Raw genomic sequence first — 26915 nt, forward strand, 5'->3', positions numbered from 1 at the left:
CATCGTGAGCCCAAAGATCCCTAAGGGATCCTGCATAACTCCCTGACATCAGTTATGCCTCTGAGCTCTTTTATTTCACTCATTCCAGGGTATTACACATTCATCTCCAAAGAAGTCTCTCAGAAAGACTGAGAGCACTGAAAATTAACGATTGTTTAAACTGAAAGACTTTAACCGCTTGAGAAACACACCCTATTGAGCAGCAAGCCAAGAAGGTGGTTCAGACAGGAGCCCGCCGCAGCGCTGCCTCCCGCCTCTCTCCCTCCCTCCCGGCCGCCGTCCGGCGCCGCGCAGGCGCTGCCGTGCGGAGCTGCCGCGGGCCCGGCGCCGGCTGGAGCGGGCGGCCGTGCCCCGATGCCCCCGGCCCGGCCATGGGGGACGTGAAGAACTACCTGTACGCCTGGTGCGGCAGGAGGAGGGTGATGCCGGCCTACGAGATCCGCGCCGCCGGCGGCCGCGGCCGGCAGACCTTCCTCTGCGAGGTGCGGGCCTGCCCCGCGGGGTTAGCGGGCTGGCCGCACTGTGGGGGGCGGGCGGCTGTGAGGGGGGCTTAGGGCTGTGCCGGGGACACAGAGGGGACTGGCACCCTCCGGAGCCTGGGCGGGCTCTGGGCGTGTTGCCGGGGCTCTGTCGGGCGTCTGGGGGTTGAGCTGGGGGGCTGGAGGCCGAGACGGCAGCCTGGGCTCTCCCCGAGGGAGTTTGGACCGTGCCGCGAGCAAAGGTTCGCCTCCGGCAGGGCCAGGAGCTCTGCCAGGGAGTCTGAGGACCCTGTCAGAGGGAATGTGGGGCCCTGCCGGGGATCTGATGTTCGTGACGGGGTCTGGGCTTTGCCGGGTGTCTCGGGGTGATGCCGAGCGCCGGGCCGGGCCGGGCCGGACCCGGGCTCTGCCCAGGGAACGTGGGATCAGTGCCGGGGGTCTGGGAGCAGGTCTGGGGCTCGGTCAGAGGGAGCCTTGGGCTCTGCTGGGGGTGCTGCCGGGGTCTGGGCTCTGCCAGAAGGAGCCTGGGGTCAGCACCGAGAGTCTGGGGTCGTGTCTGGGGTCTGGACCCTGCCCGGCCTGGGTGGGAATCACTGGAAGTCAAGGGCTTGGAGAGGGCTGGGGTACTTTGAGCCGGAGTGTCCTGGCTGGGTGTGCACTGAGGTGTGAAAGGAGGGAAAAATCCCGAATGATGTTCTTACAGGGAAAACAGATTGGTTTACTTAAGGGTGGTGTGCGTCTCTGCACTGTGTGCAACCCTTCTTGCAGTGGTGAGGGGTATTGTATGTCACCTTCACCAAGAGCTTTGGTCTGCTCTTGAGATGAAATGTGTTAAAGAATTCTTGTTTCAATGGTTGCTACTCTGCACAGCTCTAATAGTACCTTACTCCTGCCTCTAGATACTGAGGATGTGGGAGCTGTGAATTTAGGTTGGCTCTGACAGGTAGCTGGCACTAAGTGTGAGGCCATGTGTAGCACAGATCAGTTCATGAGTGATGCCATGGTTTTGCACTAAATGCCTTAAATTTGTCATTTTACCCTTTCTTCCTCTATTTGTCTTCTGTGTCAGTAAGAAAACAAAGACGCACAGTGTCATTAAAACAATTTTCAAAGTATTTTAACTGGTTAAGCAATACTCAGATGGAATGGTTGTATGAATAGATATATTCACACAATCATGCAATGGTTTGGGTTGGAATGGACCTTAAAACTCATCCAGTCCCACTCCCTGCCATGGACAGATATATTCCACTATCCCACGTTGTTCCAAGACCCATCCAACCTGGCCTTGAACACTTCCAGGACAGCCAGAGCTTCTCTGGGCAACCTGTGCCAGGGCCTCACCAAACTCACAGGGAACCATTTCATCCTAATATCCCATCTAACCCTGCCCTCTTTCAGCGTGAAGCTGTTCCCCCTTGTTCTGTCACTCCATGCTTTTTGTAAAAAGTCACACTATATATATATATATATTGTGTGTTATACAATATATCAGTATTGTACTGGGTTGGATATGTTGATGCCCCATGATTATCCATGGAAGCTTAACAAGTGAAAGGATCAGTCTCACTGAATCTCTCTTACTGATTTTTGCAGCCTGGCAGGATGGCTGTGAATGAATCCTGTATGGTTACTGTGTGGTTAGAGGTACCATTGTCTTCAGTTCTATACCCTCCAAGGGTATAGAATTGCTGATGTAAAGTAAATAAAAAATATCAGAAATAAATCACATCTGTGTAGTTGGAATAACATGGAGCTGTGGCTGAATGGACACACTGGCTGAAGGTCACTCCTGTCCTTGTTGTCCAAGGGTTTGGGATTTAGGCTGAGGAAAGTGATCTTGTGCAGAGTTTGCTGCTGTATGTTGCCAGGTCCTTTCCTACACTGATTTTTATTCCACAAAGTTTTGAGAAGCCCTTGTGCTCTGAGAGGAGAAGTTCTCAGAATACGAGGGTTTGCTTTAAAAAAACTTACAGAAATATATAGTTATATATAATGACGTGTAACAACAGTTAGTAATATTATTTCTCCTGTACTTATCAGCAGGCAGGATTTGGTGTTCCCCTGGGTGTTGCTGGCCTCCAAGCCCCTCTCAGCTGCACGTGAGCAGTGTGTTGTTCCTTGCAGGTCCGAGTGGAAGGCTTCAATTATGTCGGCATGGGCAACTCTACCAACAAGAAGGATGCGCAGAGCAATGCTGCCCGAGACTTCATCAACTACTTAGTGCGGGTGAACGAAATGAAGAAGGATGAAATCCCTGCTTTTGGAGTAAGCTGCTCTTTCTCCTTCCCAAAGACTGCTCTGTTGTTGTGCTGCCATGCTCCCAGTTGTGTTTCATCCCTGGAGTTCAGTCTGGTGCCCCTGCGCAGTGGTGAATGTAAGGGACTTCTTACACTACTGGAAGGCTGGGGCACGTACAGAATATCATGGAATCATTTAGGTTGGAAAAGGCCTTTGAGATTATCAGGTCCAGCTGAATGTTGTGGGATGATCTGGTAAATACAGCTGCATGTTGTACTTACCAGATCAAATGATGCAAAGCTGAAGAGGCTGGAAAGAATTCAGAGTCCCTGTGAGGTGCAGCCTGGCTTTCAGAGTGCTGAGTACTCACACCTGACACTGTGAAGTCTTAGAGCCATGTTCTAATATATATATATAAAACCCTGTGTGCTTTAAAAATAACCAAAACCAAACCCAAAAATAATAATCAAAGATATATCAAACCAGACATTGAAAATCTGGCATTTTTAAACCATAACTGCTTCAGGTATGTAACAGGATCACTACTATTTATGATGTTTTGTGAACACTCAGCAGTGACTATCACTTAAAGGGTGAGGAAGAGGAGGGTAACTGTCATTGCAGCAAGTTTAGAGACATAAATAAAGCATGAAGTTATGTGTTACCTGGTTAGAGGGAAGAATCTTCCTCTAGTGCTCCGTTGAGGATATATGAGTTTTCTGAGTGGAAGCAGCCTCCCTGCCCCATCAGCCTAGGTGGAACCCAGTGGGAACAGGACTGCTATTTTGGTTTTAATGTGCCAGTTAGTTTCTTGGCAGTTCAGCATTAAAATATTCACAGTTGTGTTACTATTGGGATTGCTTCTGAGTAGTAACTATTGCATATTTCCTAGGGATAACTGTTGCATGATGTTGCCTGGGGTCTTTAAACTTCCTGAACAGTTTCTAGCTACATAGTAAAATGACTTGTTCTGCACCGTTGTGCTGAGGCTTTCCTTCATTCCCTTCCCTAGCCAGCAGCAGGTGATAACCCCACTGGAGGACAAGAAGCAGCTAGAGATGTCACTGGTTCCAGTTCAGCTGTGGGGGGACCTCTTCCTCCACATTTGCTTTTAAAAAGTGAAGTAGGTAAGACTGAAAACGGTAATTTCTGTGTATTTGAATGTATTTTGGCCGTGTTTTCTCCCCCAAATTGCATCACTCTGCAGACAGGACGCCGCAGTCATAGTTTTGAGGCAGAGGTGTGGATGACTGCACGAGATCTGAGGGACTGGTCATGGCCTGTCAGGATGGCCAGGCAATGCCTCTCCATTGTTAAGAACATGTTTTGGGGACTTATTTTATTTTATTTTATTTCATTTCATTTCATTTTATTTTATTTTTCTCTGTGGTAGGCAATGGACCAGGTGCAGCACCTGGAAACTGTGGCAGTCATGGAGCTCAATGGGATCGAGGTGCAAACTTGCAAGATTATTATTCCAGAAAAGAGGAGCAAGAAGTGCAGAAGGTAAGTCATGCAGAGGAATTCTCCTTTAGCTCTTAAATAGGTATCTTTCATCCCCTTTAATTTGTTATTTGCATTTATAATCAAGGTTGCAGTTTGCTTGTGATATTTTGCTATTAGTTTAAGCTGCAGATTTATTTGTTGACTTTTAATGAAGTTAATTTGTTTAAGCTAGGGACAAATAAATCACTCTGGATAGTCTGAACATCCAGGACTTCTTATAGACATTTTATTCTGAATATAAAGAATTACTGAGGACTTCATAGCATTTTCTGTGATGTCTTAATTATTTTGTAGCATACAGGTGAATTACTTAATCTTTAAACTGGTAAACGATGCTCTTTTTTTCCATATTAGACCTCAGAGTCAGAAGTGGACTTAAATGCAGATGTTCATGGGGGTTGGACCTTGGAAAATGCCAAGGCACGTCTGAACCAGTTTTTCCAAAAGGAGAAGATCCAGGAAGAATATAAATACACTGAAATGGGGCCTGATCACAACAGGTTTGGTACTTTTAGTCACTGTCTGTATGAAAGGTTCAAAATATTTTTGACAGTGGTTGTTCACAATTACTTGCCACACTCCACAGAGCCATAGTGTTCTTTGCCAGGACCAACAACATCCCTAAATATTGATGTGGGGGTGAGGAGCCTCAGTTCAGAGATCTGAGGGATTGAATAAATTCCTGAGAAATTCTGGATATGTGGCTTTTAAACTGTTTTCTGTCCTCTAGTCAGCTGCTGGGGTGTCAGTTTCTGTGAAAAGAGAGCTCAACTGCTTGTGGTAATTGTTTTGTAAGTGTTGTTGCTTTTGTGCATTTTAAGTAAATTTTAAATTTGCTTATGTAGCAATTTGCTTTAAGGACATTTTATTAATATTTTATTTGTATATATATTATTGTAATATAATATATATCTATTATAATTAACTTTTTTGGGAATAGAATCTTCTTTTGAAAAAAGCAGTTTGGCAGAATCATCCCAAAGGAATTCTAAGAGTCTTAAGTTTCAGTTAAGACTAGCTGGATATTACTCCTTTTTGACTTTTAGCTGTTCCACCAGAGAATTTGCACATGTTTCTCCCAAATTAAAGTAGTTCATAACAGGTTGTGCATAAAGAATTGATGGTTTTTGCGCACAAAGAATTGATGGTTTTTGTTATTTTATCCTTATTAGGAACAGTTTTTACAAAGCATCCAGACATTAGGGCATTGTATTATTTCTGGTGACATATAATGATGTTTTGTGGCTGGAAACAATAGCATGCTGCTGCTGCTGCTGGATTCTTCTGATTGGGTTTGGGGTTGGGCTTTTTGCATTATATAAACTTCTGTTCTATGAGAGTTATATTTTTAGAAAGACAGGAGAATTTTCCTATTACAGCCTTTTCAAGAGAGTCTCACATGCAGGACTTATGGTATTCTTTTGTTAATGAGTCTTCCAATCATTTGGAACATCTAAAAGATGTCTATTGGTACAGAAAGTTTAAATTCCCATTTAAAAACCTGTCTTCAAGTCACTTCATGTCAATTTATGTGCCTCAGGCAAGGCCATTTCCTTCACTTAAGCGAGTGACATAAAAAGTTAGTTTGTACAGTACTAGGAATTTAAATTATGCTTTTTGCAGAAGGTTTCTTCTGTCCTGTAGTGTAGGCACACAGTGTGTGGGGATTGTGAGTGGGGCTGGCCCAGCCTCATCCCCAGTGGCACAGCTGTGAGCAGCAGGTGAGCAGCACTGACAGCAATGAGCCATGGAGTGCCCAGGGGCACTGAGCAACCACCAAAGGGAGCAGAGGCACACAGGGGCACTGCATCAGCGTGAGGGGATAAAAGGCTGGGCTAAAGGACAAGAAGGGCAGAGGCTTGCAGCCTTCTGAAGTGATGTTACTCTGTATGGGTGAATCCTTAAAGCCTTCTGAAGTGGTGTAATGATACTCTGTGTATTATGGCTGTCTCAACTTAGACATCTGCTGTGACATTGTAGCTTAGGGATTATTTGTGTAGCTCATTTTTTGTTGCACCTTCTGCAGCATTAAACCCCATGTATTTAAATTTATCTAGTCTTGAGCAGAATAAAATTATACTGATGGCAGTATGTTTCTCAGCCTGGCTATTGTTCTGCTGGAGTGCATTTCAGAGTTTCCTATATACTTTTTGTTCAGGGAAGCATGTGTGGATTGCCCTGGACGGAATGGCAGAAGGGGCTATTCACTACCTGCTGCAACAAATCAAATAGGCATGAAACAATCCTAACAAGTTGTAGGGCTCATTGAGAGACTGTTGGAAGACTGTTGAATTTAATCTTTTTGGTGTGTGTAACAGGAGAGAGATGTTCTTGGAGTTTTGAGGGCATAATAAAGTTTAGGTTGTTGGGTTTTCTTAAAGAAATACCAGTTGTGTATCTTGCTAAACTGTTTTGCGCTTTTTGAGGTAATGATCAGAGATATAGATTATAACAGATATGTCAGGCATGCTCTCAGAGGTTTGTGGTCAATTAATCATACTCATGGTCTGAGAAGTTAGTAATAGCCGGAAAATTTGAATTTGGCAACTTTAACTATGATAGGAGGGTATGAGTTGTAAATATAAAGATAGCTGTCCTAAAACACGAAGCGTGAGCTGATGTCAAGGGATGGGATGTGGCTTTTCTGTGTTGGGATGCCTGTGCCTCCTTCTGTTCCTGCTGAAGACCTACACCACAGACCTGTGCCTGCTCACACACAGGCTGGACTAGGGAATCATGTGGGATTCTGCTGCAAACTGATTTCTGGTGTTGCTGTTCTCCCCTCAGGTGGAGGAGAATGAGATTGAATGCTGACTGTAGGCCTGGCTGAGAAACATACTGTCATCGGTGTCTTAGGTGGCTGTTGTGTCCCTGAGAGCCAGTGGCCTTCGACCCCTGAAGCCACTGTGCCTGAAGGTCAGTTCGCTGATAGCACAGGAAGGAGGGCTAAGCTGAAATTTAAATCACTCACTTAACCTTTTCTATTCTTTGTTTGCAGCAAAAAATGAAGGATGCAGGTGCAAGGCACAGCCTCCACCTGTGCAAATGCCAAGCCTTAGTTTCCAAAGAGGGTCTCAGTCCAATAAATTCCAGTCATGCACCTTGAGTCACATTTGCCGGTTTAAATCCTGTCTTACAGGAATGCAGCTTTAATATTTTGTGTGGCAAATACAGGCTTAGGTTTGGGATTCTTAAAAACATGGGTCATGATTTCTATTCTCCTCTGTTGAGGACTTTTTTTAAGCCTGAATTCTTCCCTGTGAGGGTGGTGAGACCCTGGGATAGGTTGCCCAGAGAAGCTGTGGCTGCCCTATCCCTGGAAGTGTCCAAGGCCAGGTTGGGTGGAGCTTGGAGCAAGCTGGGATAGTGGAAAGTATCCCTGCCCAGGGGATTGGAATGAGATGGTCTTTAAGATCCCTTCCAACCCAAACCATTCCATGATCCTATGATTCTGTGATGAGCATGCCAGTTAACCTTTAACTCAACTGGTTACATGTCTACTAAGCAAACTGTTGGGTTTGCTACCAGAGTTCCCTTGAGTAACTATTACTCTGTTACTCAAGTTTTGCTGTTTCTACAATATGGCAATAAGGGAAGGGAAATTCAAGCAAATTCAAATATTCTGTCTCCTGTTCAGATAAGTTCCATTTTTTTGACTAAATGACCTGGTTTGGTTTTGTTTATGCTCTGAGCTGATCAAGTGTGTGGCAAAAAGCAGAGTAACTGTATTAAATGTTGCATCTATTCATGAAACACAGGCTGTTAGTGGGTTACATTAGTGTTGTACCAGTACTAATTTGGGATACAGTTAATGGTACATTGGGATGCATGTTAATGTTGCATCCCACCTGCTTTATAACTGTTGCCTTAAACTTGGACAGCTCAGAGCATATTTCCTAATGATGTGGCTGTAAATTTCAGTGCTGAACAGTAGCATATTCAGAACTCTTCTTATCAAACATACTGGTTCTGTTGATGACAGGTCTGTTACATACTACCTTGGGGTTAAAGGGACTAGAAGCAGTAATACTTCACCTTGGTTATTGGTGAATTGAGAGTTTCTGATTGAGGACAGAGATCTTTGCCTAGAAATATTGGAAAGACTAAGTATGCTTGCAGTGTCAGCTTTTGGTAGTTGTACCTTTGTATTCTTTCTTTCTCTTGCAGGAGCTTTAATGCAGAAATGAACATTTATGTGAGGCAGCTGGGCAGAAGTAAGTGCTCCTATTTATTTTTTAACCTATCAAGAGATGGGTGTTGGTATAGAAGAACATTTGTGGGTACAGAGTTTGCTATAGTTATGTGTTGGAGCCACTTGCAGGGGTAAAGGATCATTTGCATGATGTTTCTGGGTGGTATTGGGCAATTGTACTTCCTCAGGCACTGAATGCAGTCAAGTATGATCACACAGCCAGTGTGAGCTGGGCCGTGGAGGGGCCTGGTTGGATTTTATGTTGGAATTCTGGATTTATCAAGATTTGAGGCTGTCCATGAAACCTGGTCTGAGTGTACAGTCAGAGAGCCCAGTTCAGAGCAGGGTCTTTTGTGAAAGCTGCTTGACTCCTCAGCTGTGACCTTTGTGTGCTGCAGGGATTTTCAGTCGGGAGCACGGATCAAACAAAAAGCTGGCAGCACAGTCCTGTGCCCTTTCCCTGGTCAGACAGCTCTACCATCTGGGGGTCATTGAGCCTTACTCTGGGCAGACGAAGAAGAAAGAATCGGTGAGTTTGGCAGGAGGGACAGGAATCGTTGCTTTCATTTCATAACACAGAAGCACTCTCATAAACAGGAGTGAGTTAAGAGTTTGCTCTCCATATTTAACATCTTACAAGTTAATAATAATTTTTATTCTTTAGCAACTGTTTCTGTTCTGGTGAGTGATTTGGATCACAAATGTAACTTTATGTGTATGTGATTGGAGCAGTAACTAATTTTACATTCTGTTAAATGAAATAGGATTTGTAATAAATGCTATTTTCAGTATAATTTTTCTACAAGCTTGAATATTTCTGTTGAGGCTCGTTGTTTGGATTGTCTGTCACAGGATCATTTTTTGGCAGTTCAAATATATATACATGCACATACCAAGGAATTTGGTGTTTTGGTTTATTTTGGTAATTTATTTTGCTATTTGGTTGCAAGTTTGGGAATGTGTTCCTCTGAAATTAAACTCAGATATTTTAAAATAGCCTACAAATCCTTATTCAATGAAAAGTTGGCAAAACATTCCAAGAGTGTGAATGCTGAACTGACAATACTCTTTGGCCTTGTTTCACAAGGAGGTGTTTGATGGTTCACCTGTAATAGCCCACAGTTGTGGCTTCCAGTGCCTGTCTTTCTGTCTATAATGACATGTATTTTTTAAATATTTCCTAGTTGGAACCCTATGAAGTGTCGCTGTCTCCTGACCTAGAAAATCATCTGCAAAAGACTGTACGGGAATTGTCCCTGGAGATTGTGCCTGTGGTGAGTGTGTGGTTCAATACTCCAAGTATGGACCATCACACCTGCTCATTTAATCATTTATCTGTCTTTGCCCATTCTGCTTTTGGATTTATAGCCTGAAGATCCCAGTAATCCAATTCTGATCAATGTTGGAAAGTTGGCCCATTTCGAACCATCACAGAGACAAAGTCATATGGGAGTTGTTCCCTGGTCACCACCTCATTCCAACTGGAACCCTTGGACTGGCTGCAATATTGATGAGGGTCCACTGGCAAATGTAAGACAGCTTGAAAAATGGATCTGTTGCTTGATTTCCCCATGCTTCTAGAACTTCTAAATGCTTCTCCCCCACCAGGATTTAAAGTATGAGCTGTTTCAAAGGAGAAGACAGTCCACTGATAAAATTCATTCCCTTCTTGACCTGGAGGCAGAGAGTTCTTTGTGTTTACTTCATGTGTTATCAGGTCTTGACCAGCAGTGTCTTGAGTGTCCCAATTCTCTGCTTTGTTTCACCTTTTGCCTGCTACTGTGCAGCCCATACAAAGTTCATAATTGAAATTACAAGGAAAGTTCATGGGCATGTCATTTATAATTCTCTGGCCTCTCTTTCCCATACTTCCGTGCTCAGACCCTTGTTCTGGGAGGAGAAACTGCTCCAAGCCAGTGCCACTACAAAAGCAATCAACTGCCTTACTTTTTGTCATTTCTAATCCCATTCAGCACAGAAAAAATGAAAAGCAACAGTGTGGCATGATGAAATGAAGGAGAAGGGAAAGAATTATTGGTTTGCCAAGTTCAGAGGGTAATTTGGTCTGACTGGAATAAACTGATTTCAGGGCAGGAACTTGATTTTCCTACAACTTTCAGTTTGCTTATGGCCAAAATGGTAATTTAATTATTTCTCTACTGGAGTATTTTTTTTTCTTTTTCCGTAAATTACATTAATTTAGTATTGATTGTTACATACTGATTTGTTTAAATTATAGGGGAGTAATGTAAATTTAGCTGTTGCTGCGTGAAACACATAACCAGTATGGACAGTGCAAACTGAGCTGGTTTCAAATCTCTTCAGGATTTACCCGTGCTAGTTCTGACTGGAACAGCTGACTTATATGTACTAAAAACAACTAGCCATTTGGTACCAAATTTGCATTTCTTCAGATTTCTTTTGCAGTTGTTAGACAGGGTTTGCCTTAAGAATTCTCTTCAAACTTTTACCTTTTCAGCTACTGTTTAAAGGGTGGGTTTGTGTTTACATTTGGGTCATTACTTATACTAAAAACTCCTGTTTAAATCATCTTCTTCTTGGCTTGCTGCTGAATAGTGTGTGTTTCTCAAGTATTCAAAGTGTTTCAGTTTAAACAGTCATTCTTTTTCAGTGCTCTCAGTCTTTCTGAGAGACTTCTTTGGAGATGAATGTGTAATACCCTGGAATGAGTGAAATAAAAGAGCTCAGAGGCATAACTGATGTCAGGGAGTTATGCAGGATCCCTTAGGGATCTTTGGGCTCACGATGTTGGTGTGGCTGATCGATCCTGAAGTGAGGATGTAGAAAAGCAGCGGGGTCAAAAAGCCTCCAAATGATGTCTTGCACTTGCAGCTGACTCCGGAGCAAATCAGCGCGGATCTGAGGAGTGATTTCCTGTACCGTCTGGAGCAGGATCAGGAGTTACAGAGGGTAAGGGTGTGTCCTGTGACTGTCATCCTTGCCCTGGGCTCTTCATTTTCCAGAAGGGCTTGAACGTAACACCAAGTGTAAGAGGCTGGATTTCAGCACCAATGCACAGCACGTTTTCAGAAGTGCTGGATGTTGCACTGGAGTGGATGTGGGGGTGAGTTGTGCTGTGCCAGGAAAAAGTACACACTATGACCTGTTTCTTGCCAGCTTTTCCTTTGGGTAAGGGAAGAGTGTAGAAGAGTGAGGAGAAGTATAGATGTGGAGCAGATCAGGCTGAGTTTTGGAGATTTTGGAAATGTCCTGGACTTTTTTCCAGATCCAAGAAGAGAGAGAGGCTTTGCCTCTGAAGAATTTTGAAAGTGAAATTTTGGACGCAATCCATCACAATTCTGTTGTTGTCATCCGTGGTGCCACTGGTTGTGGCAAAACCACTCAAGTGCCCCAGTACATCCTGGATGAATACATCAGAACCAACCGAGCTGCTGAGTGCAACATAGTGGTGACACAGGTGAGGAATGTGTGGTCACTGCTGTTCTGTGATGGATATAAGAAATCACATGTTGGTTAGGATAAAATCACAGAACCATGGAATGGTTGGGGTTGGAAGGGACCTTAAAGCTCATCTCGTTCCAACACCCTTCCATGGTCAGCAATGCCACCCACTAGACAAAGTTGCTCCAAGCTCTACTGACCTGGCCCTGTAGGGGATTGAAGGATGTGTTGAGGAACCTTACTGTCATGGCAGGACATGGTTCATAAAGATACCTCCTCAGCAATATAAGTAGGAGAAACCTCAGCATCATGTGTGTTTTCATTTGGAATTTTACTCTTGCATGGATTTACAGTTTGGATAACCTAGCTTGAGCCTTGCCCAGGTGAAAACTCTCAGCAGATCAAGGGGAAATGATTGGGGAAATAGCAGCTGGTAGTTGCCATATATCCTTATATCCCTCCTTTGTTAAAAAAAAAAACCAAAACCTGTGCTGTTACAATATTACTGTTTAATCATTACTTTGTAAAGAAATCTTAGGACACCTGTAGCATTTATAATTTCCTTTGTTGCTTTCAGTGGTATTGTGATAAACTTCTAAAACCTCTTCATTAAGTTAGGGAAAACTTTTGCCCCCCTCAGCCCCGGCGGATCAGCGCGGTTTCCGTGGCGGAGCGTGTGTCCTATGAGAGGGGGGAGGAGCCTGGCCAGAGCTGTGGGTACAGCGTGCGCTTCGAGTCTGTGCTCCCTCGGCCACACGCCAGCATCATGTTCTGCACTGTAGGTCTGTATTGCTTCCTTATGTTTGGAGCTCCTCATGGGTCTGAACTCTGAGTTAGCAGCAAAAGCAGAAATATGGTTAGATTGAAATTGTTATTAAGTCTGCTTGGAAGATTGAAAAGCTATTTTTTGGATAAAAGTTTGCTGACATGCCGTTGTGCAATGAAAAATTAAGATTTTTGATCAGAAGTTTGACAATACAGGTCTGATAGCACACAGAAATAATCCCATGAACAGATAAAATTGCCATACATTGATTGTCTTAAAAAACAGAAGGGGAAACAACACTGGGTGGGAAAGATGGAAGAGTCTCTCTTGTGTAATGCTTCGTGGCCGTGCCATCACTTGTACAAAGGATAGGATAACAATTAGAGATGGGGTTGGAAAAGGGGCTGTGCAGCCTGCACACTTCCTGATTTTTAAACCAAGGGCTGGGAGGGGTAAGGTTGAACTGTTGCATGAACATTTACCTTCTGTCTCTGGTTTAGGTGTTCTTCTGAGAAAGGTGGAGACTGGGATCCGTGGCATTAGTCACGTTATTGTTGATGAGATCCATGAGAGAGACATTAATGTGAGTTAGCTGGTGATGACAGTCCTTCCCTGTATGCTTCTGTTCTGTTTAACTTCTGTATGTGTTTGTGTGTAGTAGCCAACATGCAAGAGCAAACTCTGTCGTACTGAGTGTCAGATGTGTGAGTTTTCCTTCTTTGATAAGACTTTTGGAACTCTTAATTATTCCTTATCTAAGTAGCAGGGCAAGTGCTTCCTTGCTGCCCTCTGTTCTCCTGTTAGGATCCCCTGTGTCCTGGTCCTCTCTGGAAAATGGAACAGCACAGTACAAGCACATCTGTCCGTGTGGGGGAGCACTCTGAATGACTCTGTTATTTTGGAGTGCTGTTTTTACTGACACTTGTATTACTGGTGGTGTTCACACAACCTGCAATCTTGATAGTGATACATTGCAATTCAGGGTTTGCATAAAGTAAAATACAAGTTGATGATAGAATTAGGAGAGGTATTGTATATAATTTGAAATGGCAAACATTTTCTGTTCCCTTGATTATTCTCTATAGTTTTCAGCTTTGTCACACCAAGAGTGAGAGAAACCGTGAAATTCTGACAGGTTGTTTAAGGTTGTTTGGACAGAATGTGGGGACTCATTTGAATAAAATTTGCAACACACATTTTTCTGATGCATCTCTTAATCTGTTTAATGTATGTTAATGATGTAAAATACAAGTTTTGGAAATTGTGAGTGAGACTGGAATTTTGTCTGTTGACCTAAGTGCATGCCTAACTGACTGCATGGCAGAATTAGATAAATACCATACTAGATGAAAGCAGAACTACAAACATCTCACACACTTGCACTGAGTAATTCCTATTTATTTTATGAATTATGGCTGAAAAATACCTGGGGTTGTAATATATTATTAGGAAGGAAGCAAACTATTTTTGTAGAAAAGAAAAACCCTTTTTTACACTGGAAATCCTAAAACCCCAGGCATGTCAGTAGTTTCAAAATAAAGCACTGACAACAAGTAAAGCACTGTTTCTGGTTTTAGAACACTTCTGTTCTACATGTTACATCTCTTCCTCAGTAAGTGTGTAATTCTTTCTGGTTTCTTGGGAAGATACTGCTTTTTATAGGTGTGAAGTTAATGATGCTCTTATTGTCTTTTTATGCAGACTGACTTCCTTCTGGTGGTGCTGAGGGATGTCATTCAGGTGTATCCTGAGATCAGGGTTGTCCTCATGTCTGCCACCATTGATACCAGTATGTTTTGTGAATACTTCTTCAACTGTCCCATCATCGAGGTCTATGGCAGAACCTTTCCTGTCCAAGGTAAATCCTTGGTTGCACTTCCAGAAACTGCTTGAGTTTTTATCAATCTTGCAGTCATACTCTGAAATATCCTGGTTTATTTCAGGAGACTCTTGAGAAGTGGAGTAAAAAATTATCTTCCCTTGCACAGGCTTCCAGCAGTCAGTCCTTATCATCTGTCTGTCCTTGCAGATTATTTTCTGGAAGATTGTATTCAAATGACTCAGTTTGTCCCTCCACCAAAGGAAAAGAAGAAGAAAGAGAAGGATGAAGAAAGTGGTGAAGATGATGATGTATGTTTGAATTTTAATATGAAAAATGAAACAAGGGCCATTTTTAGTACTCCAGCTTGAGTGTAATTCATTTGGTACTGTTAAACAGAAACATCTCTAGCAGCTTTCCTATTTTTAATATCTGAAATTGCTGTTAACTTCAACAGTGGAACTAAATTTTCTTCTTGCCCTTGTAAATTGAAAAATTTATTTTTCATTGAAGCTAAGGTTCTCATGTTTTGTCAAACTACTTCTCTTTAAAGCTAAAACTGAAATGCTTTTGGAAGTGAGGTTTAGTAAACTTGGAAGAAAAAATAGAGAAATATGAGCTTGGTGGTACCTTCATAGAGTGAAAATATAGATTCTCTCCCTTCTTCTCTTGCAGTTGATACTGTCAATGCTGACGTACATTGTCAAGAAAATAACAGTTTTATTCAACTTTTAATTTTGAAACTTGTTTGGTCCACTTAATTGAAATCTTTTTTTGAGTAAATTACTTTTTTGAGTAAATTAATTTATATTATTTCCTTTGTGGTATTTTTCTTTTGTAGGCCAACTGTAACCTTATTTGCAGCGATGAATATGGCCCAGAAACAAAGCACTCCATGGCTCAGCTGAACGAGAGAGAAACCTCTTTTGAACTCATTGAGGCTCTGCTGATTTATATCAGGACTCTGAATGTCCCAGGAGCTGTCCTTGTTTTCTTGCCTGGCTGGAACTTAATCTATACGATGCAGAAGCATCTAGAAATGAACCCACGCTTTGGTACAAGCAGCTATTTTATTATATTTCTTTTCCCAAGGAAACTACTGACTGTGTGAAGATGGGAGTTGGATGAGTGGCTTAGGGAGCTAATTTGTTGTGAGAGTGAATGGCCAGAAATTTTTGTTGTGGAAAGAAGACATGAGATTCACATAACAGTAGTTACTAACCTTTTTGTATTCCTGTTGTAGGAGGCCACCAGTACAGGATTTTACCTCTGCATTCCCAGGTTCCTCTGGAGGAGCAGCGTCGAGTGTTTGATCCTGTGCCTCCTGGGGTGACCAAAGTACGGATCCTTCTCTGTGCTCAGTTCTCTTGGGTTTTGGGGAACATATTGCTGGCTTCTTTAATAAATTCTGTAGTTTATCTTGCTGGGCATTATCAGCTTTTTCAAACCAAATAACGTCACTTTGCATTTCCTGGTTTTTATAGGTTATTTTATCTACCAGTATTGCTGAGACCAGCATTACCATCAATGACGTGGTCTTTGTTATCGACTCTTGCAAGTGAGTTATGAAGCAGCTTTTTGTTTCATAAACCCTGCCCTTGGGAATGCAGAAGAGGTTTTGGGAGTGCACAGAAGTGCCTTGTGTTCCCATGCTCCCTGAGCTGAGTTTGAGGACTTTAACTCCCTCGGGACAAATCAGCATTGTCTCTAGCTGGTCAGCACAGTGACACAACATGCTGGCATCTCAGGGGACTGGGTTGGTCACGCTGGCACTATTCATGGGAGGTGTCACTGGGTCTCCACACCAATTTGGTAGACGTCATCTGCCAAAGGAGTTTTACAAACTCTCAGTGTCTGGCTGATGATAAAGAGGAAGGTTTTTGTAGTCTGTTACAGTTCCTGCCTTGCTGTGCATGCCCTCTGAGAAAACTACACAGAGAGCTTGTGAATTAATGAGAATTCTATGCTTTTTGGACAGTTGTGAGAACATTATTCTGTGCAATAGTTTGGGGAGCTGCTTTTGAAAGAGTGTGATGCTTTAGTTTCCAGACTGATGCCTGACTAACACAAACAAGAGATGGTTGGCTTCTTAAAATCAGCGTGGCTGCAAGCCATAAAATATGAACTGATTTGGCAGGGCTTAAGATGAAGGACATTTGATCTTTAGTGGTGTTTTTCCTGTAACAGGCAAAAAGTGAAGCTGTTCACTGCTCACAACAACATGACAAACTACGCCACGGTCTGGGCCTCAAAAACCAATCTGGAGCAGCGGAAAGGCAGAGCTGGGCGCGTGCGAGCCGGGTTCTGTTTCCATTTGTGCAGCAGAGCTCGCTTTGAGAGGTGAGGCTGTGATCTCCAAAAATACCCTCAGGGAATTCTCCCAGAACTCTTGGGTGCTGCTTTGGGTCAAACTGGAGAAATCACTGCAGAAAGCACAGAGAGGAGATGGATGATGTTGGCTCAAAAAAAATGTACATATGTTATGTTTTTACCCATAGTATGAGGTGGATACATAGTTCATGATTTTAGTGTTAGGAATGTCACTGCAACCTACCAAACTTCTCAAGAAGAGAGCAATACTGCTTGGGAATTGAGGCAAAGGAAAGAGCTTTGTAATGAGGGCAAGGCTCTAGTCAGCCTTCAAACACTGGGGGCACCTGGCATTGCCATGTAACAGGCCATTTTGTCATGAAAGTGGTAAAAAGCAGGGATGGCAGATGTTAGTTTGCTCTCCATTCCCATTCCATGGCCAGGAAGCCACTTCCTGGTGCTCTAGCACGTTCCCTGTTGCTGAAACTTTTGATCTCTCTACCAGACTGTTTTTCCATTACTAGAGCCATGGAAATCTCTTTGGTTTTGATCTCTCTGTTTTTCCATTTTTCCATCCAGACTGTTTTTCCATTACTAGAGCCATGGAAATCTCTTTGCTGGTTGGAGAAGGCATCACAGCTGTTAGTTACACTTTTATCTCTCTCCTGAAAGTTTCAGTGCCCCTTTCTCTGGCTGTTACGGCATTGCTGTGTTTTGATGTTCAAATTTTTGTAAACTCTTGAAAGCCTCAGTTGATCAAAAACTCTCATTGTATTTCTCAAATTCATGTAGATCTGTTGTTCAGTACAATGCAATGATTTTAATTAATAATTTTTGACAGGTTACTGATTTTAGGCTACTGAAGTAATCATGGTTTTAAGGTTGCCTTCCTTCAGAGAATATACACCCAAAATACACAAGTTCCTTGGTGCTTAAGAAACCATGTGTGTGCACTTGTACAGATAGTTTTTTGAGAGAAATCATCTAAATCTGGTGCCAGCTGAATCAGGGTATCTGTTCAAGGTGTTTTGAAACCTTTCCTAGCTGCACTAGAAAAGTGCTTTTATGTAGAGCAGGCTGCAAGCAGGTTGTCTCTCAGGAGTATAAGAGCTTCCTTTTCAGAGCAGGAGAGGATTGTAAAGGACAAATGTGGGGCTGGACACAGCCATGCTGCTAACTCTGCTCCAGCCCTGCAGGCTCTCTGTGGTCAGCTCATGCTAGAACCCACAGTGGACAGGGGAGATGTGAGGACTATTCCCTCTGCATCCCCAGTGTAAATTTGCCCCAAGGAGAATGGAGAAGTACAGAATTTTGTGGTAGAAGGGCCCAAGTTCCAGGAGCACAGAGAGAGCCGATGGCTGGGCTTGGAGACAGAATTGACTTTGGAGGGCAGTGTTTTCTGCTGGTGGAATGACCCCTCATGGTGATCAAAGCCTGTGTTCACAGAAGTGAGACTTTGTTCTCATTCCAGACTTCAGACTCACATGACGCCCGAAATGTTTCGAACGCCCCTCCACGAAATCGCTTTGAGCATCAAGCTGCTGGGCCTGGGAGGGATCGGGCAGTTCCTGGCCAAAGCCATCGAGCCGCCCCCCCTGGACGCGGTGATCGAAGCGGAGCGCACGCTGAGAGGTATCCTGTGTGCCCACGGGGCTGTGTACTAATCCTGGCCTGGTGGAGCTGGCTCCAGGTGGTCTTCCATGTATGTGATCTCTGAGAAATGGCTTTACCACCTCGGGGTGGATTGGTGGAGCAGCATATTGTGGCTGACACAGCAACCTGGAGGCATCGTGTGGGTGGCAGTGGCTTGTGCAGCTGAAGAAATACTTGAATTCCCAGTGGAGTGTCATTCCTTTAAGAAACTTGAGCCTTCAAACTTGAGGCTTGTTTTGTTGTTTTACCAGTAAGTTATGTTAGCTTCCAGCTTCCTGTTTTCCAGCTGTGGCACTGCTGTGTTTGACACAGACTCAGTCCAGTGCTTGAGGCATTCACAAAGCTTCTCTAAAAGTACTGAAAAACAGAGGTTGGTAGTTTATTAAATAATTACCACTTTGTACAGTTTGCTGACCCAGTATCTCAGATTTTGTCAAGAAATTAAATCTCCAGTTTATGAATCTGCATGAAAAACAAAAAAACTGACGTGTGAGTTAGGTTGTCTCTCCACTCTCTTCATAAACTAGACTATGAGTAAAATAGAGCAGGCAAGAACTCTAAATTTGTGCTTTAGATGTAAAGCATGAAAGTGACCTCAAACCTCAGCACACTTCATAAATGTCACTAAATAAGCACTTCCTACAATTTTTAACAATGGAAATATCTATTTCATTGTTGATTTTGTGGAAGAATTGCGTGCTGAGCCTATGTTGCTTGTGTACAGGAGGGAGACCAGGATGAAAAAATATTGCTGGGGATATGTAGTCAGGTTTAATGACTTTCTGTTCTGAAAATTCTTAGTACTTTTCATGTTGTGCAGCTGAGAATTGCAGAGCCAGGGGAAAAGGCAAATGTTTTTGGTTCTAACAACAAATAGATGTGTCTTCAGGTGCCTCCCTTTTCTGGATGACTTGTGATTTTTCAGTGCAGGTACACTGCTAGCATGTTCTTAGGGAGGTGAAACATGTTATTCTTCAAAGTATTCTTTAAGCTTTTGGGTTCAATAGATACCAAGAAAATAGATTGATTTATGGTGGTCAAGGAATTCTTTGTCTTTCCTTTCCCATTTAATTGCTGAGGCTACTAAGCTTCTTTTTTATTTTATGTGAAAAAAAAACCCTTTGGTAGCTTTGAGGATGAATACACATGTAATTCTTAGGTAATGGGAGGAGGGCAAGGCAGGTAAAGCCTCAAGGAAGAGAGCCTGTGGTGTTTTCGTTTTGATGAAGAAGGTTCTGTAATTTAGCAATGGCAATGAAGACTCCACAGCTGGTTGTGACAGGAAGAAATTCTGAGGCAGAAATTAGGTTAGATTCATTAGATAATAGATGGTTTAATAGTGTAATAGGGGTTTGTACAGAAGCAAACTAAAAAGGAATGGGAAATTATGTATGTGAATTACATTGTGATTATTCTAATTGCAGAGGAGGTAGCAAAAATTCTGTAAAGCTAAAGTAAAACTTGTCTGACCTCAAACCAGTTTTGATAATCAGATTGGCAACAGTGTAACCAACATTAAATGTGAGTGGGACTCAGTTTAAGCGCAACTATTAAAAGTGTGAATTTCTTATCTAAAGATTTCTGGGGTTAGTTAATTCTCTTTGATAAGAAGGGATCTTGTTTCAGAGCTTGATGCCCTGGATTCCAATGATGAGTTGACACCTCTTGGAAGAATCCTGGCCAAACTTCCCATTGAACCTCGTCTGGGCAAGATGATGATCATGGGCTGTATTTTTTAGTAAGTTGAGTGGTCTCAGTGTTCATGTTCTTGTTTGTCTGAGTTCCTGAGCCTCTTGCAAGAAAGTAAAACCAATATATCTAGATGAGCAATAAATGCTTCAGCTGGGGAGAGGTGACTGAATCTTCATGGGAGCAGAGAAGAAATAACTTCCAGTGTAAGCCATAAAGTGGTCATGAAATTCAGTTAAAGGCAAGACATCAGTGGAAGCTGAGTATTTCTGAATTAGGAGTGGGGCTTGAAACACTTAGGTATAACAGTCAACTAGAAGTGAGGAGGTATGGAATTTAACAATGAGGCAAGGAGAGAATCAGTCTCCACGTTTTACTTTAGTAGATCTGTTCTTTGTCACAGTGATGGCTGTAGGATCCTGTGATTACTGTAGGGACCTTTTCACCAGAAGAATGTGGTGTATGGATGGGGGGGGGCGGGGCAGATAGAGCTAATTTGACATCGACTTCCAGGGAAGTGTTTCAGTGAAGGACTCTAGCAGATGAAGGCCAGATTCCTAAGGTTTCTAGCAGAGAAGCTTTCCCTGGTATCTGTAGCCTGCAGCAGGTGCTGGCAGCACTAACTCTGAATGATCCTGATCCCTTCTGTGGTTCCTTTCAGTGTGGGAGATGCTGTATGTACCATCTCTGCAGCTACCTGTTTCCCTGAACCTTTCATCAATGAAGGCAAACGCCTGGGTTATGTCCATAGGAATTTTGCTGGGACCAGGTATTCAGATCATGTAGCTTTGCTCTCTGTCTTCCAAGCCTGGGATGATGCAAGGTATGTTGTCTGGCACAGCAGGTGGTGGGGGGTTACAGGTGAAGAACACAGGGTGAGCTTTGCCTTGCCTTGGTCAGGCTTCTAATTCCCTCTGTTTGTTTTTCAGAATGGGTGGTGAAGAAGCAGAGAAAAGGTTTTGTGAACACAAAAGACTCAGCATGGCCACTCTTAGAATGACTTGGGAAGCAAAAGTCCAGCTAAAAGATATACTTATTAGTTCTGGCTTTCCTGAAGGTGATTCTGATTAAGTTCAATAGTTTAATGATGGCATTTTTCATTCTGAGAGGATAAATAAATAACCAGGATAATCTGTGTTGAGCACCCAAGCACAGGGGGAGTATAGTGGATTTGCCATAACACTACTGCACTTTTACAGCTGCGTTCAGGTGGAATTTTAGTGTTCTTTCCTAAAGTTGTGATGGCTGTGGTGCAAGATGAGGATTTTGGAGGTTGAGGTTAGAGTTTCAGGATTAAAACTCTATTAAACAAATGTCCTTAGAGCATTACCTCCCTGACTTTTTCTCCCTCACTTGTTGCATCTCCAAAACATGCTGTGCTGTGCTTTCCCCCTTCTTTCCAGTAGACCTTAGTGGGGAGTCTGTGTGATTGGAACAGAGTTCTGTGACTTCCTGGGTTTGTGCTGCAAGAGGGATGTGCAGCAGTGTGCCAGATTATTCCATTTTCTAGAGAAAAAAATTCTTAAACTTGACCAGGTTCTGAATTTTCTTGATGTTGCTGAGGAGCTCAGTGAAATGGCATGACTGCCTGGATTAAGCAGATGTTTATCACTGCTCCTTTTCATTTTTTTTTCTCTTTAAATTCCTTTAATTTTTTTCTCCTCATGCTGTTAGGATCACTGCTGCATTTATCCGTAACTTTTTTCTGGGCAAGATGACTTGAAAACAAGCCACCAGAGACCCTGGGGGAGATTTGTAACAAATGAACTAATAAAAACATCCATTTTAACCTCCCCCAAAAGATCTGTTTCCAAAACAAATGCAGTAAACACACTGTGGTACAGCACATTCTGGGCAAACCCATCTCTCCTTGTTTTTGAAGAGTTTGGGAGAGGAAAATATCTCTTTGTAGTAGTATTTTTCAGCTTTTCATTCTCCATTAAGAAATAAAAAATTGAATGTAGAACTTAAATGCTCTGAGTTCAGAGGTCGTTTGAGATAACATCTAGCAGTTGATTCAATCAGAAAAGGCATTGATCCAGGCTCCTAAACAGCTTTGCATTGATCCAGGATCCTAAATAGCTGTGTTGTGCTCTCCTACATGTCCCATGGATTTGAGCCACTCTTCTGTTCTCTGCCAACAGAATGTTTGATGACTCAGCCGTTTAACAACACTGGCCCTGATAACAACCTGGATGTTGTAATCTCCCTGCTGGCTTTTGGGGTCTACCCCAATGTCTGCTACCACAAGGAGAAGAGGAAGATTCTTACCACTGAGGGGCACAATGCTCTCATCCACAAATCATCTGTCAACTGCCCTTTCAGCAGCCAGGACATCAAGTATCCATCACCCTTCTTCGTTTTTGGAGAGAAGGTAGAGACTTTGGGTTTATTCTTGACAGGGATTTTGTCTTGACAGTCTGGATTCCCAATCCATAGTTCAGAGCTGTGGTGAGACTTTGCTGCTTCTTCACCGTTTGTATCCCAGGAGGGTTAGACCACCTTGACCATCTCTCAAGTGAGATTCCCCTAAATCCAGCAAAGAACTTTTGAGCTCAAAAGGTTTTGCTTTACTAAATGAAAAGTACACACAGCAAATGGAGAGTGACTAAGACGGTAGCTTAAGAGTGGCTTAGACAGCACCTGGGTGAGGCTGGGATGCAGGAAGAATTTTTGTGCATCTCTCTTCCTGCCCACTAGGTACCTCTTCTGTTCCTCTTTAAACTGAGGGGCAGGAGCCATTTAGCAGGGCTGTTACCTCTGGCTTGATGTTGTTCAAGTTCAAGCTCAAGGTCAGTGTAACATGATACAGCAGTGGCTGCATGGACATCTGGCAACTTCATGAGTAGGAGCCCACTAAAGCTTTTCATCACAGCCTCGGTAACTGAAGGGAGGGAAGAAAATTCAGATGTGCTCTGGTCATTTTAAGGCTAGCAAAGCATGAGGTGTCTCTTGCCAAAGCTGCATAACTGCAAACATGGAAAATGAATATTTTAAAATGGAAGATAGTTTTTGTTGAGGTTTTACACCAGCCTGTGCTGAATGCCTGTAAACTTCTGCCTGGCATTCAATTTTGTATGTGCACACGCTCTTGTAATTTCCTAACGTTATACCTGGCTTTGTTGTGTGTTGTTTGGGGTGTTTTTTACAAAATTCTCCAGTTTCAGTGTCCAGAGGAAGGTGCAGAACTCTGTTTTCCATTTCAAGAGTAATTTTCCTCTTTAACTTGCAGATTCGAACGCGAGCCATCTCTGCCAAAACCATGACCTTGGTGAGCCCACTGCAGCTGCTCCTCTTTGCTTCCAAGAAAGTCCTGTCAGACGGGGAGCTCATTCTGGTGGATGACTGGTATGGATCTGCTTGGTGCTCAGAATCATGGAATTATGGAGTGGTTTGGGTTGGAAAGGACAAAGCTCATCCAGTTCTGAGCCCCTGACTGAGGGGAAGTGCAGCTAATGCAGACCAAATGTCTGTAGAACAGGGATCCCAGAGCAAACTGTGCACCACAGGTGTGTTGGGAAGGCATCACCTTTCCTTCCTGTGAGGAAGGGACAGGTTAGTTTGAGCCCTGTTTCATGCAGATTATCTGCTTAAACTGAAAACAGGACAAGGCAGTTTCCATAAAAACTGCTGGTTTTTTCCCCTTTAACTGAAAGGAAGGCGTTATGTGTTTTTGACCTCCTCCTCTAGTGAAGGCTGAGGAAACCCTGTTTTCAAACCACAGAAACACAGCTTGAGGAGAGAAATGTCACTGGCAGTGTTAATTTTATGGTCATCACCAAATAACATCTGGATGGTTGTTTTGGTTTTTTTGCTTTTACCCCCTAGTTAGTAAAACAGAGACAAAGAAATCCTTTAGCTTAATTTGCTAACAATTTGAGGGTTGGACCTTTCAAAATCTTGGAGCCTCATGTTTTCAGTTTACTTTGTATTTTTGTATCTTGCTGTTTTGATGCAAGAGGTTACATATTGAATTTATCCCAGTGTAGAATGATAGGATCACAGAATGTTTTGGGTTGAAAAGAACTTTAAAGTACATCTCAGATGAACACCTTCCACTATTCCAGGTTGTTCCAAACCCAGTTCAACCTGGTCTTGGACACTCCCAGGGGATGGGGCAGCCACAGCTTCTCTGGGAAACCTGTGCTAGGGCTCTTCCCACCTTTACAAGGAAGAATTTCTTCCCAATATCCCATCTAATCCTGCTTTCCATAAGTTTAAAAGAATTCCCCCCTTGTCCTATCACTATCTGCCTGTATCTCCTTTTGAAAGTCCTCTTAAGGCAGTGGAAGAGGCTCTAAGCCCTCCCTGGAGCCTTCCTTTCTCCAGGCTGGACATCCCCAGCTCTCCCAGCCTGTCTCCAGAGCAGACGAGTTTTAGCCCTCAGAGCATCTTCATGGCCCTTTGTTAAATGTCAAGAGCAAATTTTACCAGAAGAACAGTTATGTTTTAACAATGCCAGATTTTAGCGATCTTTCAAATTTGCCTCCTGAATTTTTCACCCCTTCAGTGACAAATTAGAACTTCAGAGATGAGAATGTAGATCTGTGGCTCAATGAAAAGCCACTCTGCAAAACCTCTTCCTTCCCAGGTGCTCCCCTGGAAGCCATGGCAGCTCTAACACCCTCTTTGTGCTGCAGGATCAAGCTGAAGATGCCGCACACGGCGGCCGCCTGCATCACGGCTCTGCGCGCTGCCATGGAGGCCCTGGTGGTGGAAGTGACCAAAGAGCCTGGCATCATCCGGCAGCTGGAGCCCGCCTACGAGCGCATGCTGAACGTCATCCGGCAGCTGTCCCGCCCTGCGGCCGCGGGGATGGCACTCACGGCCGCCAGCACCAGGTCAGAGCCCGGAGGTGAGGGTGGGGACTGCAGGCTTTGTGTCCGTGCCCGTGAGGATGGGGACTGCAGGCTTTGTGTCCGTGCCCGTGAGGGTGGGGACTGCAGGCTTTGTGTCAGTGCCCGTGAGGATGGGGGCTGCAGGCTTTGTGTCCGTGCCCGTGAGGGTGGGGACTGCAGGCTTTGTGTCAGTGCCCGTGAGGATGGGGGCTGCAGGCTTTGTGTCCGTGCCCGTGAGGGTGGGGACTGCAGGCTTTGTGTCAGTGTCCGTGAGGATGGGGACTGCAGGCTTTGTGTCAGTGCCCGTGAGGATGGGCACTGCAGGCTTTGGTTTCAGTGCCCATGCTGTGAGATGTGTGAAATGCTTGCACTCAAAGCCTGATGCAGAGACATCACTGCCTGTTTGCACAAGGACACGCAGCTCTCAGGAATAAAAGCTGTCATCCCCTCTTCCAAAACACAAAAAACAAATTATCTTTTAAAGAAAAGATAATCCATATTTATTTTGGGCCAGAAAACACATACTTGGCTGGGCTTGCACCCCTCTGTTGCCCCTTGCTTCTGAAGCAAAGGAAACTTTTCTGAAGTGGAAAAGGTGCAAAAGTGCAACTGTAGTTCAACCATGGTATGAAAATCGAGGTGGCTTAGCTGAGGATCGTGCTCTTTGCCATCTTTTAGAGATGCAGTTTGTAAGATTGCCTCAAGTGTGTGGTGTTGTTCTTGGCCAGGTTTGGGGATGGCCCCCGCCCGCCCAAGATGGCTCGCTACGACAACGGCGCTGGCCTTCGAGGCTGGGGAGGATACGGCCACAGGGGCAGAGGCTACGGTGGCTACTCCAGCTGGCACTCGGCAGGAAGAGGATACCCAGGTAGTCCTGGAGGAGGCTACGGAGGTGGGGGTGGCTGCCGAGGAGGAGGAGGAGGATACCGAGGAGCAGGCAGGGGCTACCGAGGAGGCTATCGGGACATGGGCAGGAGAGGCTGGTAGTGATAGTTCAGTGGAGTCTTTCCACTTCAACAAAAGTGTGTTTCCTTCCCAAATTCCTGTCTTCCTCTTCCCAGTTTGTATGCCTCTTTTGGTTCCTTAGTACAAGTACAGCTCTGTAATATATCATGCCCTTAAGGAATTCCCTGCAAGTTGTATTATTTTTAATAAAGAGTTTGTTTCTGAAGACTTGAACGCTATACCCTTGATTTTGTGTTTGGATTTGAATTTTGCAGGCTTCTGTTGCTAATTGTGCTTGTTGGAGACTCAGGGCATTCTGAGGAAACCTTTTCAGTGTCTAAGACCGTTTCCTGCCAAACAGATTCCAAACCACATTTTAGGCTCAGTGGGGATTTCACTTCGGTGTCTAACAAGCTGTGCAAACAGTCTTTGCTGCAGTGGTTTTCAAACTGGAAGCATGAAGCAAAAGTCCAGTGGTTTTAAAGATAACTGCTTAATTTTAGTGTCACACAAGTCTGGGCTATGATCTAGTATCTGTTAAAGCTTTCTAATTTCTTCTGGCTGTAATTGGTCAGCATTTAAACAGGAGGCAAGAGATGGGTGCAAGGTGAAGAAGTAGACTAGGATACCAAGGATTATTTACAATATGAAGTACAATATTCTACAATACTAGCAAAAAATGGTTTTACTGGGGTATTTGATATTAAGTCCTAGCTAAAGGAGTGAAGTTGATCTTTCTCTAGTCTATTTACAGGACTGTTTCTAATTTGTAACTGTAAAGCTATTATTTACTATTACTGGGAAGAAAAGATTAAAAAACGTTGTCATTAATACCCTACTGGTTGTCCTGGGAGGTCTTGCTGATTCTGGTACTGATGCAGTGATGAATTTTGTAGCTCCCCAAGACATCTGTGCATCCTGGGTACAGCTCACCACCACAGCCCTGTTCATTCACATAAAGATCTATTTTATGTGATCCTTGGGGTGTCCTGTGCAAGGCCAGGAATGTGGGTTCCTTCCAGCTCAGGATGCTCTACTATTCTAATTTCATGTT

The 26915-nt window shown here is 43.6% G+C and overlaps 1 protein-coding gene across 2 annotated transcripts; it reads left to right on the forward strand.

The window, feature by feature from the left end:
- The first annotated feature begins 293 nt into the window (after positions 1-293).
- DHX9 (DExH-box helicase 9) lies at positions 294-26113 on the forward strand. Of its 2 annotated transcripts, XM_041420738.1 has the most exons (27): positions 294-482; positions 2607-2747; positions 3733-3847; positions 4114-4226; positions 4581-4726; positions 8394-8440; positions 8817-8947; positions 9603-9692; positions 9787-9948; positions 11272-11349; positions 11666-11857; positions 12482-12623; positions 13108-13190; positions 14309-14465; positions 14637-14737; positions 15268-15481; positions 15670-15764; positions 15911-15984; positions 16614-16766; positions 18208-18368; positions 20016-20127; positions 20740-20901; positions 21008-21135; positions 22223-22452; positions 23311-23426; positions 24719-24919; positions 25645-26113. In XM_041420738.1, exons 1-27 carry the CDS (start codon positions 372-374, stop codon positions 25901-25903), a joined length of 3714 nt encoding a protein of 1237 aa, XP_041276672.1. In that variant the 5' UTR covers positions 294-371; the 3' UTR covers positions 25904-26113. The 2 variants fall into 2 exon arrangements, with proteins under 2 accessions (XP_041276672.1, XP_041276673.1); XM_041420739.1 differs by lacking the exons at positions 294-482; positions 2607-2747; positions 3733-3847; positions 4114-4226; positions 4581-4726 and adding an exon at positions 7029-7142.
- The last annotated feature ends 802 nt before the right edge of the window (positions 26114-26915 follow it).

This window comes from Onychostruthus taczanowskii, unplaced genomic scaffold, assembly GCF_017590055.1.
Source record: "Onychostruthus taczanowskii isolate IOZ18803 unplaced genomic scaffold, ASM1759005v1 scaffold65, whole genome shotgun sequence".
Lineage (NCBI taxonomy): Eukaryota > Metazoa > Chordata > Aves > Passeriformes > Passeridae > Onychostruthus > Onychostruthus taczanowskii.